At 38.6% G+C, this 15,125-nt stretch overlaps 1 protein-coding gene across 1 annotated transcript in view; it reads left to right on the top strand.

The window, feature by feature from the left end:
* The window catches only part of HPSE (heparanase), a 729,461-nt gene that overhangs the window by 68,077 nt on the left and 646,259 nt on the right, over positions 1-15,125 (top strand). The window contains exon 2 of the mRNA XM_044059588.1: positions 2,108-2,253. Coding sequence (XP_043915523.1) covers positions 2,108-2,253 — 146 coding nt within the window. The remainder of the gene's footprint in view (positions 1-2,107; positions 2,254-15,125) is intronic.

Raw genomic sequence — 15,125 nt, 5'->3', positions numbered from 1 at the left:
GCTGCTTTGCCAGAGATGATATTTACCTGTGTCCTCTAAGCTTTTGAATACTGGCAAAGATGCTTATCTCCTTGATAGTGCCTTTTGTAGACAATACCAAACAACAAAACTTTCGACGTGAAAGAAATACACTATAGACAAACTCAAGGTTATGCTGCTTAATGCTAGCCTTTAAACAGGAAGCTGCACTCCCTGGAAGCTCTCTTCACCTAGGAAGATACTAATGTCTGTGCAGTCAGTGAGACTTGGTTCAAGGCTCCATAGAGCACCCCGGCTGTGCAAGGCTACAGTGCCTTCCACATGTTTATACCTAAAAATGAGTGTGAAACAACCAAAGGTAGAGGTGTATCCATCTTCAGTAAATCCATATACACCTTGAGACTGGTTAAACAGTATAACTTTCTTCAGCTAGTCCAGGTCCAAATAACTATAGGTAAAACACCTCACCACATCATTGCTAGCTACAGGCCCCCCCACCATAAACCATGAGAAGCACACCACCTACCTGGACTTGCTTGAGTCACTCACTATACAGCCAAACATCTTGGTCATGAGAGAGATTTAAACTGTCCTATTGAGTGGGCGATGTACACAAGCAAAAGCTTGATTGCCCTGATGTTTTTGGACTTTAATACAAATTCTCTGGAACAGTTAGTTTGAACCCTCACAAGGGGCTCAAATGTTCTGGACTTAGTCCTCACCAATATGGGGGGGGGGGTCACTGCACTACCTGCAGTGTTCTGCCCTCCCTAGTAAGGTCAGACCATAAATCTATCACATTTGAAGTAATGATCAGACCTGACACTTCCACAGGAGCAATAAAAATGAGAAACTTCTCCAAAACAAATTATAGCCTACTAAGTGATGGTAACACAGCCAACAATGACTCCTATGCAGAAGAATACACAAACACCCTGTATAACCGCTTAAAGAACTGTATTAGTCTGCTGTACCTGACAGGATCAAAACTAGGCCCGTAAAACAAGCCACCCTGGTGGCCCTCAAGTATAAACAGGTTATATAACAAAAGGGAGAAACTGATATCCAAGGACAAGAAAAAGAATACCCTTCAAAGCTTGAACAAGAAAATCAGATAACTAGCTTTACAGAACTTTACCAGCTGCGAGGGTAAATTTGTTTCCTTAGCTAAAGACTATCATAAGGCATTCTTTAGTTACTTAAAATACAAGTCCTACCAAGTTTTTGTGAACTCTGTGCCTATCAAAAGTCATTGCATCCCACCCTGCCAAAGAATAAAAACCAGAAAAAAGAAATTTCAGTATTGTCAACAGTACTTATGCACAGCAGAGCACCACCCTGGTGTGTTTCCCCCCCCCAAAGTTTGTAATAAAATGCTAAAGCAATGGGTAATTTTGCATTATCACAACTGCACAATGAAAACTTGATGAATTTTGATACATAATACAACTTCAACTTCAACTTCATGTGATCCTTTTTTTTTATTGGTAATGTAAATTGTGATAATGCAGTGTTTAATGAATTTAAATGCTCCGTCTGGGCCATCTAGCAGCTTGAGTTCTTCCCATCTAGTAATTCTGGGAAGTGTAAACCAACAGGAAAGCCATGCATGCATTTTAGCATTCTGTGTCTGTATATTGGTGAACTTGGTCTTTTTCTTGACAAACTGTAGTCTGGCATTTTAGGAGGGAAGGTAGAGACTTTGTCTTCATTGTGTGGGACATAAGGTGTGTCACATGTAAAACTTCCCCATGGCCTGTAATGCCCATAGCTTTCAGAAAATTTGTGGTCACCACTGGGGGTTGTAGTTATCCTGGAAAATCAATGCCCATATAATTACATTTTGTTAAACCCCCTGAGAAACATACGCACTTTATAGCAAAATTAATTACTGGGGATATTAATGTTCTGCTTTTTCTGCTAAGTCTCTTTCTCTATATTTATGTAATAGAATTAGGAAGCTTAAGTGATGAATTCATTGTCCTGCAGTCTAGAGGAGGTAGATAATATATTTAGGCTAAAGGTCCAGATATCTTTAGTGTACTGTTGAACTTGCATGATAAATGAAACATATTTTCATGGTTGTACTGTATGTACTGACCTACCACATCTTTCTTCTTTACCCCAGATCTGAGAAACTGCAGGCTTTGGCAAAAGGTTTGTCCCCAGGTTACCTGCGATTTGGTGGAACTAAAGGAGACTTCTTAGTGTTTGATCCCAAAAAAGAATCATCTGTGACAGAGGACAAACAGTGGCAAATTCATCATGGACAGGGTATGTTTTTTGTTAATTACAGTTGTACTTTTGTTGTTGCAGTGAAATATGTGAAAAAGTAGGATGTTTACACAAAATTCATATTATTCCTGTTAATTTCTTAAATTTCGTTCCAAGAGTTATATTAATTTGCATAACTAATAAGGAGCCATTTCCTCAAAAATGCAGCTGTACGTCTGTGAAGTGTGGACTCTGGTTGGATATAGTTTAACCAAAAATCAGGAATATAACTGAAATATTGTGCTTGCAATAATATTGTTATATTTAGAATTCATCCACTATACTATATTTACCATGCATGGAAAGAAAAAATAATTGCTGTTTAATAATGTAGTATTGGGTGTAGGCAAAGAGACTCATTTATTTTAAGAAGGAAGAATTTTGCTTACCAGATATGCAGAAACATTCCACATTCCTGGGCTAATCATTAAATTAAATAGTTAATTTAAAATTCCTCTAAACCAATAAAGCTCTACTCACATTTTGAATCTCATACTTCCCCATCAATGCACTTAATGATGCTACAGGTCCCTAAAAGTACAACATACATAAAGACCATATACGTATTGATTTATAGATCATATAATATATGTACCTAACAAAGCACATGTTCAACACTGAAAATAGCCACATGGCGGAACTAGATTAGTAATAAAAATAAAAATTAATAATAAAATATGCATCATAACATTTATATATGATAAACCACACTATCTACGCAGACTTCTGTTTCTTAAAGCTAGTTTTATGGAAACACCTCCATTGAGTCCAGAGCCTTTATCTGCTCTGAGTTTCAGGATCCACCTTAGTTCTGCACTCTCAGTTCGATTCTCAATGTCCCCCGTTCTCATACTTTCTTCCACTGTCTCTTATTATTTTAAACTTAAATGTATGAGATCTGCCACTGTCCACCGTGTACTTTGCTAATGCATTAGTTGTACTATTCTTTCTTATACTATAATATGTTCCCAAACATGCTCCCAAAGCGTTTGATTAGTCTTCCCCATGTAAAATTTACTACAGCATTCCAACAGTGCAAGGTAGACTAAATTCTTGGTTGAGCAGTCCACCCTCACCTTAAATTTATAGTTATTAAATGTATTTGGATGTGCAAATAATGGATTACTTTGCACATATTGGCAATAATTACAGTGGGTACATGGAAATGTCCCAAAGTTCTCCCTCACTTTTTCCTTATTATTCTCAGGGTAACAAAGCATCCTTTTGAGGGATTTACGATTCCTATAACAGAAATTAGGTGTCTCCTCAACTACTTTGGCTATTCTCTCATCCGTAAGTAGAAGAGACCAATACTTGTAAAACACTTGTTTCATCTGTGTCATATTACTAGTATAAAACATAGGAATCCTTACTGTACTCCTTTTAACTTCACTATTGGACTTAGTAAAATTGGTGTCCCCATTTATCATAGATCTAAATAAAAAATATGGTCTTGCTCTACTATCTCTTCACCTACTTGCATCATGGCAGGGTCAGTAACTTCCTGCTTGTAACCTGTGTCCTTCAAATTCTGACAGAGTGTATCAAGGCCTGATTTATATTCTTCTTCCGCATTATGCAGTCTGGATACCCTCATGCCTTGCCCCTTGGCAGTGTTTTTAATGACCTTTCCAGGGTGCATACTCTTTCTGTGTAGAATAAAGTTTCTATAGCACTCCTTTCTATACAGACTGGTACTAATGGATCCATCAGATAACTTCTTAATTAGCATGTCTAAAAATTCTATCTGATAAGCTGAATATGTCAATGTAAATTTTAAAAAGCCTGTGGTCTTATGTAATTGTTCTACAAAAACGTATAGATCTTCTACCTACCATACCACCCCAGACAATAAACACATAGTCTACAAAACAACGGTAAAATAATACATTGTGAATGTATAGTCTAGTACTAAACACTTCATCTGACTCCCACTGGGCCATCACAGCATTTTCATAACTATTGGCGCAACAGGTCCCCATAGCCACGCCATGTTTTTGTAAATAATACACCTTATCAAAGACAAATGAATTATTCTCTAATATCACATCCATAAATATGCATAATAGATCTATTAATTTACTATCATATTGACTATTGTTAATCAAATATCTGCGCATATATTCCACTCCTTCGGTATCACCATGAATAGGGACACCACATCAAGTGTAACCAATATATAATCATTAATTGCTATTAACGTACCAAGCTGAGAATACAAGTCTTGCAAAAATTTGTTTTGTGTCCTTCACTACAATTTGTGATTTATCCAGAACTGGTCGTACGTGTTTCTTAACAAATATTGAAAATGGTTCTGTCAGCCAGCCCTTCCCTGCCACAATGGGTCTGAAGGGCGGCTTGACAGGATCCTTGTGAATTTTCGGTTGCCCTTGGAATAATGGAGTTTACAGTTAAAAAATGTAGTAACTCCATTGAGGCAGAAACCTTAGCAAACAGTCATTTAGTATTATACATATTTTCCTCGCCATGGTCTCTATAGATTTAACATCTATGATCTTATATGTCTCATCATCTGAAAGCAGATCCTTCATAGCTGAAAAATAGAAGGACTTTTCCATAACAACCATCATACCCTCCTTGTCCACTGGACGTATAACTATATAATCAACCCATCTTAATGCTTCTAATGCAGCCTCTTCACATTTACTAAGGTTAACAAACCTCTTGCCAGTATATTTCCCATCCAAGGCTGTATGTAGCTCTTCTTCTCATACCTTACCAAAAGCTTCAAGCACCTGATTATTAACCAACTAGGTGTTATTGTGAGTCCCAGTATCAGGAAACATTAGTTTAAGTATGATGCTTCTTAAAAACATTTGAGATCTGTTATCGTGTCTGACGTATCTGCTAACTGTACTGAAATAAAGGACAATCCCATATTTAAGACAGTTTCTTCCACCTCAGTCAAGACTCTCTTTGACAAGTTCATTATTAGTGATTTACTGGGTTCCATATCTTTTTTAAAGTTGGATAATTCACTGGTTCTATTTTCTCTTCACACGTCCACGACTCCTAGAACGATTGGACCCTCTCTCTCTCTCTCTCTCTCTCTTCTGTCAAATTGGGAAAGGGGGGTTTGGAAACCCTGCTGTTGTGTGGCTCCTTCCTCCTCACTACCATCTGCATTTGTGTTATCCCCTTCTCTATTTGCTCAGTTGCCTGGAAATGTGAGACACTTGCTCTTTATCATCCCGCTCAGTGGACCTCTGTATTCCGGTCACCTCAGAGCTACCACTAGTCCTTTCTGACTGGGTATCCATCTGAGAGAAGGTCTCCCCCACATCTATTAAATTTCTCTCAGTTTTGGTATTATTAATTTTTTGTTGATCCATCTCATTCTTAGTCCATGAAAACACTTGGCCTTTTTTAAAATCCGATAGATCTCTATCAAGTTTTCTCCTTTTTTGACTGCTTAAACGTCTTTCATAGCAGGAACATTATCTATGATGCTGCTAACATCTTTATCTATCACCTGAGTGGAGAATGTGTTGTAGAGCTGCTCTTGTTGTTTCTCTATCTCATTAATCAGTCTCTCTTTCTCAGGTCTAAAAAAAGTCTATCATCATTTCCAAATAGCCGAAACTAGTTTGCAGGTCTAAATTTTGCCAAATTTGTACTATATTGATGTCATTGTAGCTTTGTGCCAGGTAATTCTGAACAACTTTGATGCAAATGGAATTTGATTTGCAAAACAATTTTTATCAATATAGTATGAAGCCGTGAAGCTAAGTAGGAATATCTTCTTCATTTTGTATTAATATGAGTAGTCGAGCGATGTTTAGAGCTTTGTTGTATTTCAGTGAATTTCTATGTCTGCATAATATTTTAGCATTATGGTGATTTTATTTTTATTTTTACCATATATGATGCTATGTATTGAGTTGAGTATCTTTTTAGAAACTTTTTATTTTAGTTAATTGTTTTTTTTTAATGCGTTTTAAGATTGTCAATTATGTTATTAGTTACCATGGTGACATTAGGCTTGTTAGCCGGATTGTGACTATATGTAAGGTGTGGTTGTTTAGAAGTGTGTGTAGTCTGATGAAGCATGGTGAGTCCATGCGAAAGCGCTTACTACCTATATTAAAATAAACATCTTTTATTTTACAAGTGCCGTGTGTGTTGTCTACACTTTTTACATATATATATTTTTCTTAACTAAACTAAGATTCCTAGATTGTTACTAGGCTAACAACCCCAGGGAACTTTTTAAGCCTAGCCAAGATTTCCTGAAAGAATAATTATATCCTGTATCCAAATATGACATTGAGGTCCAGGCATTTATAAGCTACCTCTGTTCATAAGGGGCATAGATATCAGGCCCAGTGTGAATTTCCTGTTCACCATCACTGGTCTAGGTTGCTCTTAAATTGAGTAATAAACAAATGCAGTTTCACATGGATGGGAAGGCCTGTTCCATGGGAGGGGCAGTCTGTGGGGCAGGTATGTGTTTCTCCAGCATATTCTGTTTAAGTCGCGGACAAAATTCAGGTCCATAGACCCTGTATTTCTGGTACTGTTTGACTTATGAATATACAGGAGATTCATAAGTGTGGGGTTTGCAAATGCCTTGTAAGCCAGACATAAATCACCCCTTGGCAGTCTGTAGGAGACAGAGTAGAGGGAAAGGGCTTTAAGGTGCTCTGCATAAGGCAGGTTTGTTAAGTTTTGCATTCTTTTTCTAAGGAACCTCTGGGGTCACTCTAATTGCTGGATATGCCTGGTCATGTATATCGAAGGGAGCATTGTATTCTATGATTGGTCTGATAAGGACAGAGTACAGTGGGATAATGACCTCTTTGGACCTAGATGCCATGCTCTTACTTATAAGTTGCGCAACATAAAATAATTTCCTCACCACTGTGGTCATGTGGTGGTTGAAGTTAAGGATAGTGTCTACTTGCGTACCCAGATCCCTGACCACTGCGTCAACTTTTAGGAGCATATTATCAACATGGTAATAAGCCAGGATGATTCACTTCTCAAAGGGTACAATTATGTATTTCTTAGCATTGAGTTTAAGACCATGGCTGTGGCACCCTTTGTTAGTCAGAGATAGACTTTCTTGATGAATTAGTGTCTGCTGGGGAGTTGATGATAATCCCCAGCTTGCAATCATCAGCAAACTTAGTCAGCCATAACCCTTCAGCATTTTCTTCAACTTTAGAAAACTAGATGTCAAAAAGAAGCAGGCCCAGTACTGAGCCCTGGGGGATTCTGCTAGTGATTGGCATTTTGGTGAAAGTTGCCTCACGTATTTTGACCTCCTGCATCCTATCAGTGAGCCAGTTGGCTATCCAGCAGGTGATAAAAAGATTTGTACCTAATTTAGTGAGCTTCTCTACAATGCCTGAGTAGGGTATTCTATCAAAAGCCTTAGCCAGTCGAGGTAAGCTGTGTGCTCATTCTTGCCATCATCCATTGCTTTGGTGACCCTCTCAATGAAGTACACCTGATTTAATAGATATGATCTTCCTTTAACAAAGCTGAACTGTGATGGCTGCAGTGTTTTGCAGGTTACCTATGTTCTTGTTTTTCATGTCCATGATGATTTTTTTTCCTTGTCCTTACATATGAGGCTGGTCAGACCTATGGGCCTGAAGTTACCCAGATCAGTGGTTGAACCCCCTTTGTGCAGGGGAATGACTGTAGCCATCTACCATTCTTTGGGCACAAAACCTTAGTGTAGGCTTCAGTTTAAAAATAATTCAAGTAGACCAGAGAGGTCATGTTTTATGCTATTTAATAAGCATCCCAGGATGTTATCGGGATCCATTGATGGAGTGTTTTTGGCCTTGGAAAGTGCATTGAAGACCTGTTCCCTAGTAACGGTTGGGGGATTATGGTATGCAGTATTTCCTTTGGACTATTGGGGGGATTTGAGCTGAACCTGTCAGCCAAAATTTTGGCAGTGGCCACTGGTTCAGTGTAGGTGATGCCATTTTCATTAAGTTCTGCACATTGTTGCATATTTCCCTTGAGGTTATGGGCATAGTTGTAGAAAGCTTTATGGTTGTCCTTTGCCTGAGCTATTTTCTTTTCAAATTTAGCATTTGAAGTATTAATTAACCATCTTAGCTGTCTGATTAGATTGCTTAGGGTTTTTTTAGTATGCTGGGCTTTATTCCTCTTACACTTGGCCAAGTTTTTTTTTCTTTTGATGTACAACTGATTGATAGTGTGATATTGACACTGATATGATCCATCAGGGTGGTTTTCCTTTTGAGTTTCTTTTATTCTTAATATGAGTGGACCAAGCTCACTTTATACAGCTATCAATATGGCTTTACAGGGATTTTGTAAATAGCTCAACATATGCTATGGTGTTTACTGGGTTTGGGGGTGCTTAGAATTTAGCCCAGGGTGTCACTTAGTTAAGAGTAGTTAGCCTTGAAATAGTTCCTAAAGATTTTTTTGTTTCACTAGGCCCCCGGATTTAATTTTTATTTCAAGCAATACTACCTTATGATCAGATCTGATGAGTGAGGACATTACATTGGGTGAAGAACATCACTCACCCTTGTTCATGAATACAAGGTCAGTGATGTTTGTACCCCTGGTAGGAGACAAGACCAACTGTTCCATGGTCTTGGTATTAAAGGTTAGAAATCAGTGTGTTTGTGCATCAGAAGTGGTGTAGGATTTCCAGTCTATAGAGGGTAGTTGAGATCCTCCATGAAGATTATATTGGTTGAAGTGTGAGGGACTCTAGTACATTGTGATAGGTGGTGTGGTTTCCTGGGACATGGAAGGAGACCTTTAGGTTGCAAGGCTCAAGGATATGGTACAAGACCCTTTTTGTGGTGAGTTGTGTATGTATGAGTTCCTGTGGGTTTTACACTTTAGTCTGGATGTGAGGTTGTTTTTAATATAGACTGAAACTCCTCCACCTTTATCCCGCGGTGGTGGTGCTGCGGTACCGTTGTCGCCTCACAGTAAGACGCTGTCCGGTTCGATTCTCAGCTAGAGCGTCTTCTGCGTGGAGACGTGCGTGAATGGGCATACCTTCGTTGAAGGTTGTGTGTCAGGGCTGGTAACTCGGCACATAAAAATCAACTACCAATCATTAGTGGACCGGAGTTATGCTGTGGCTACCCCTAACCGGGAAAAGCCGAAAGACACAAACAAACTGAGACTCCTCCACCTTTAGTTCCCTCCTGTGCAGTAGCTGATCTGAAAGTGTTAAAGACTTTATAACCTTGCACTGCTGGGGTACTTTCTGCGACTTTAAACCATGTCTCCATTGCTACACAGATGCCTACACTCTGCGGGAAAAGGAATGCTTGCAGGGAGTGGAGTTTCTTGTCAAGACTTCTAGCACTAAGCATTACCACCTTCAGATATTCCTTCATAGGTTCAGTTAAGTCGGGAGGTTTGTCAGTTTGTCATTGCCTAAAAAGGCATTACGGGGGTGAAAAGGTTTTTTTGCTAATATCCAAAAGCCTAGAGGGTATAAGTGCAGACTGTTCTTGGCAAAACAGAGTTGTCAGTCAGTCATGACCTCCAAGGCTGTCAAATATTGTACCCCCTTGGATTGACATCAGAAGCTAAGCCAGTTGTTAAAATCAATCATTTTTTGTTGGCAACATGGCATCATCCTTGGAGAAGGTAATATGTTGCTCAGTGCTAGGCATATACCTGCCTGAGACACACGGAGATCATGTCTTGTTTCATATAGTCAAGGGAGGTACATCTTAGATCATTAACACCCGCATGGAGTATGATAAGGCAACTGCAGTCTTATTCAGTGTTATTTGAGTCAAAGCCCAGACATGACTAGCCAAGAATTTTTATCTATTCCCATAGTGTAGACTGGGAACAGGCTTGCTGGTACATTTAAAATGGTTTTGCTTAGACTTGACAGCATGATTGACAAATAACTGAGACCTTCTGTTTATGCTTGAAGTGACTAGTGGCATTTGATGAGCGGCTCACTACTGCCAAGTTACAGCAGAATAGCAGGAGAATGACACTCATTATAAGATGGAGATTCCCTCTTTGGGTATAAATATGTTTGTGTGTGTATTAAACTTGCTGTCGGATGATGGAGTGAACAGCCCTCTGTTGCTGTACATAGTGTGAATGAACTGCAGGTTACCAACACTCTCATGGTTTCCTAGTTGGAGTCTCAAGCTCATAAAGAGTCTAATATTTCAAGCATGATCTGTAACCCAGGCAACACCTGCCCTACAGAAGTGATATATGCTTTGGTGCATGTTGTATATTCTGTTCTCACTGCTTGTTCCGTGGGTATTTTGAGTACTACATCAAGAAAGGAAAAAAAAAGAAGAGCAAGAAGAAAATGTAATGTGATCTGGTAATTCTACCAGAAGCATTTCGTTACTGAGCTTTTAAAGTTAGTTACTCCTTCATACTTGATTGTTCTGTGACAAAAAATGATTTTCTGTTTTTTGTAGCCATTTATCCGCTCTAGTTTTAAATGAGCTTTATGCTATGTTATTGGCACATTATTTGTTTTCTTTTTATTAACTGGATGAGACCATATTTGAAGTAGAATTTACACATTTGCATTTACTTCCACTCTACCAATGTCATTAGGAATTTAAGTACACTGTAGACATCATTAGTGTCTATAACTACCGAAGTCCATCCACCATAGTTGCATTAAGCATAAAAAAGAAAAATAAACATTATATACACAAACAACAACAGTTCAGCCCATATAAATAACCCCCCCCCCCCAAAGTCCACACTTGCAAAAGTTAAATTTAAATAAAATGAAATACATAAAATGGCACTGCCAGTAAATTGGATCCACACTTTAAAAAGTAGCAGCATCCTAGATAAACTCTGTCAAAATTATTAATATAAGGCATCAAAGGCCAGCCTCATACCCACACAAACAAAAGCTCCTTTACTACAGACACAACATGCACACACTCAAACTAAAAACAAACAAACTAACAAAAAAAACTTGCTGACCTAAATCAACGCTCTCAAATGAAGTGTAACTTTTTTTAAAAAAGAAAAATGTAAAGTTGTTGTTTGTCTTTCGGCTTTTCCCGGTTAGGGGTCGCCACAGCAGAACTCCGGTCTGCTAATGTTTGGCAGTTGGTTTTTATGGTGTCGACTTGCCAGCCCAACGCCCAACCTTCAACGAAGGCTCACCCATTCAATGCATGTCTTTCAAACGCCCACTCAACCGTGGGGAGGACATGCAGACTCCACACAGAAGGCACTCCCAACCCAAGCCGAGAATCAAACGGGAGAACCTCCTGCTGTGAAGTAAGAGAGAAAAATAAAACCACAACTAGCCAATTAGAAAATGTCGTTGCTAGCAAATCAGACCTGTAACAACCTACTTAAAAAAAAAAAAAAAAACATTTTAAGCTATTTAAAACGGACTTTAAACTACGTAACTAAAATAAATTAATCTGTCACTCCCCTGCTTTACTTCATTATGTATTGCTGACTGCTTGTCTTAATAAAACACTTCAATGCAGATTAGTAAAATTCTTGTCACAGACCCCATCTGTTGCTTCTGTTCCTTTCCGTGAATTTCAGTGAGACAAAAAACTCACTCTCATTCCAGTATGGATAACCATGTACTGTTTTACTCGGGTTTGGCTTTCTCAGCAAGGAGTATGCAACACGAGTTCTGATTATTTGATGACTTCATGCATACATACTGAAACATCAAAGTGCCAGTATGCTACAGGCATGTAAGAAAGGAATCTTTTTTTGGTTTGTCTCATTTAAATAATCAATAAAATAAAATCCACTGCTCAGCAAGCAAACACTGTAGTTCCGTAAGGTAGATATAATGTAAGTGCTTGCTGAGCAGTGGATTTTATTTTATTTTTTATTCAGTATATTTTTTCTGCTTGCCAGCAAGAGTAAGACTCTTTTCTTGGGTAATGGCGAATCTTGAATTGGATTATGTCCCGAGAAGTGAAGACCGTGGGACTGGAGCGTTGCAGGCGCGGTTCCAACAGTATTTAAAAGAAACTGTCAGTGCATCTCTGTTTTTTGAGTCTACGTCAACTTCTGATGATGTCATGACGCCGACCTTGAATTCGGAAAGACTACATGCTGTTTTGGATAGCATGGAGAAGGATTTCTTGAGGCTTAAACGTTTACAAACACAGCGGATACACTTCCAGTTCTGCCTCGAACAACATATTATTCCGCGACGTTTAAGGGTTCTTAATATGCCAAATCAAGGCAAGGATCATCCAGATTTACTCGCAAAATGGCAACGCCTAAACATTGAGGTGAGTCGCAAGTATTTGCAACTACTAATTGACTTTTTCCTCCCTGAGGAGGTTAGGTTAACAGATAATATAAAGTGCAAACAGCAGGAGATTTTTAGTAACTTTTCGGACAAGGTGGTTGCACCATTGTTTGAGAACCTGCTAGATTGTGTGCTAGCGTATGAAAGAAAACTGTTACAGCAGAAAAAACACAAAGCCACCAGGGATATTAATGATTTTAAATTGGGCAATGTATTTTTATGGCCCAGAACAGGGCAGGATTCCTCTACAACGCTTCAGATGCATAGGGATCCTTCTACCCCCATGCCTCCTAGGAAAGTCAAGGAATCTACACACTTTAATTCTATCAACGATGTTACAAGTAACAGTGCAACAAATGGCATGAATGTGGGGGTTGAATTGAATGGACACAACAGCATTACTCCTGTGGAGATGGACTCTGCCCAAGTTTGTACTGGGGGGGTCACTATCAGTAATGATGCATGTATTCTGGAAGAAATACCACCTGTCGCTGGGACTACCACAGACAATTGCAAGGACTCTGTGGATGTTATTCATATTGTACATCCCAGTACATGTACTAGAAACAACTTATATCCTGAAGTACATGTGGTTAAGAATAGACCTGTTTCTACAAAAGAAGGATCAGAGCCTGTTGTCAAACCTAAGAAAACTACTATTCTGACTGATTCTAGCAATCTCTCAAGTTTGGATTTAACTTTTCCTCTGCCAGTGCGCATGGAGAAAGGTCCTCGCAGACCTCGCTGCATGAGCAGGGGCACAACAGAAGAGGAAATTATCAGGGGATTTTATGCCCCATCAGACTTTAAAGAGAATGTGGAACAACAAGCGTTAATTTATAATTTGTCCCACATTACTCTAACAGATGATGATACCAGTTTATTAAACAAAGGTTTGAATTTTATTCCTAAAAGTCAGAGCAAATTGACTGATACAATGGTGGACTTAAAACTTTTTTGTAGGAATGTAATGCTTAGATTCATTTATAATGATTCTGAGAAAGAGTCAGCACAGAGCAGGAAGTTTGCTTTTAAGAATTTAAGTGATTTTGTACCAACTCACCACCCATTAGTTGAAGCATTCCTTAAGTTAACAGAGGAGGAATTGTATAGTTACTATAATACTCAATTGGGACCCCATAAACAGAAGAGGCGGGCCAATTTGAGCTTTCGGGAATGTCAGTGTTTGAGGAAATTGCAGAATGATCCTACCATTATAATTAGACCAGCTGATAAAGGTGGGAAAGTTGTAGTCTTGGATATGTCATTTTATACGGAGGCCATGTCCTCCATGTTACAGGACAGGTTCTATGAATCCACTTCCATGGAACAGGTTCACTCTGTTGTCAGATATATTCATGACACGCTTTATGACATTCTTAGAAGTAATTTAATAAATAAGGAGCTATATGGATACCTTATGATTTATACACCTACTATACCGATTATACAAGGTCTCCCCAAGGTACACAAAAATATGAAGAACCCACCCATGAGACCCATAGTCTCTGGCCGTGGTTGGGTAACTGAACATCTTTCAGTTTTTGTGGAGAAACATCTGAGATGTGTATTGAATGATAATGTTACAGTCCTGAAGGATTCCAAGCAATTTTTGATTGATCTGTATGAATGTATTGGACACCATGATAGAATCTCTAGTTGTACTTTTGTGACTTTTGATATTCAATCCCTATTTACTGTAATACCTAATGATATAGGACTTGATTATGTGTTGAATTATCTGAAAGCACACAGTACTTACACTGCAGTATTGATAGACCTTATAGTTCATTTTCTAGAACTGGTCTTGGAGAACAACTTATTCATGTTCCAAGACCAGGTCTATAAACAGCGTGATGGCGTAGCTATGGGCACTCCATGTGCAAATAGCTACGCCAACATGTTCCTTGCATATTGGGAGGAACATGTCTTATTTAAGAATGCACTTTTTTGTGAACATGTGGTGTTCTATAGAAGGTTTGTTGATGACCTTTTTGTTCTTTGGAATGGAACATCAGAACAACTGGAATCAATGCTATCCATTATGAATGACTTAACTACATTCCTTACTTTTACCATGAATTATTCCACACATAGAATAGATTTTTTAGACCTATATATTGAGAGATTAACAGATGACATGATAAATACGGGGGTCTACCACAAGGCATGTTACTGCAATTCCTTGTTATTAAGGTCTAGTATGCACCCACAATTTGTTTTTAAGAATATAATGAAAGGACAGGCCATTAGAGCCTCGAGATTGAACCCCACTGAACAGGGATTTATCTCAGAATTAGACAATCTGAGAAATAGATTACTGACCCGGGGATACAAGGACAATGAGATCATACCATACATGGAGGAAGCATACATGTCTCGCACCACTTCAGGTGCACCATACTTTGGACCTAGGGTCCAAGATCAAACCGCTGGAGATCATATGTTAAATAGATCTATTAAATTTTCTACTCTGCATACTTCTGATCAATATCAGTTAAAGGAAATTATTAGCAAACATTGGGATATTCTCCTGGTTAATGATGACTTGAAATGCATTGTGGGGGAGACACCAAGTTTCCTATTTCGGAATAAG

This window comes from Protopterus annectens, chromosome 17.part0 (genome assembly GCF_019279795.1).
Source record: "Protopterus annectens isolate FY-2018-M chromosome 17.part0, PAN1.0, whole genome shotgun sequence".
NCBI classification, from domain to species: domain Eukaryota; kingdom Metazoa; phylum Chordata; order Ceratodontiformes; family Protopteridae; genus Protopterus; species Protopterus annectens.
Note: the sequence above shows the minus strand (reverse complement) of the source record. Positions and strands in the feature narration are given on the sequence as shown.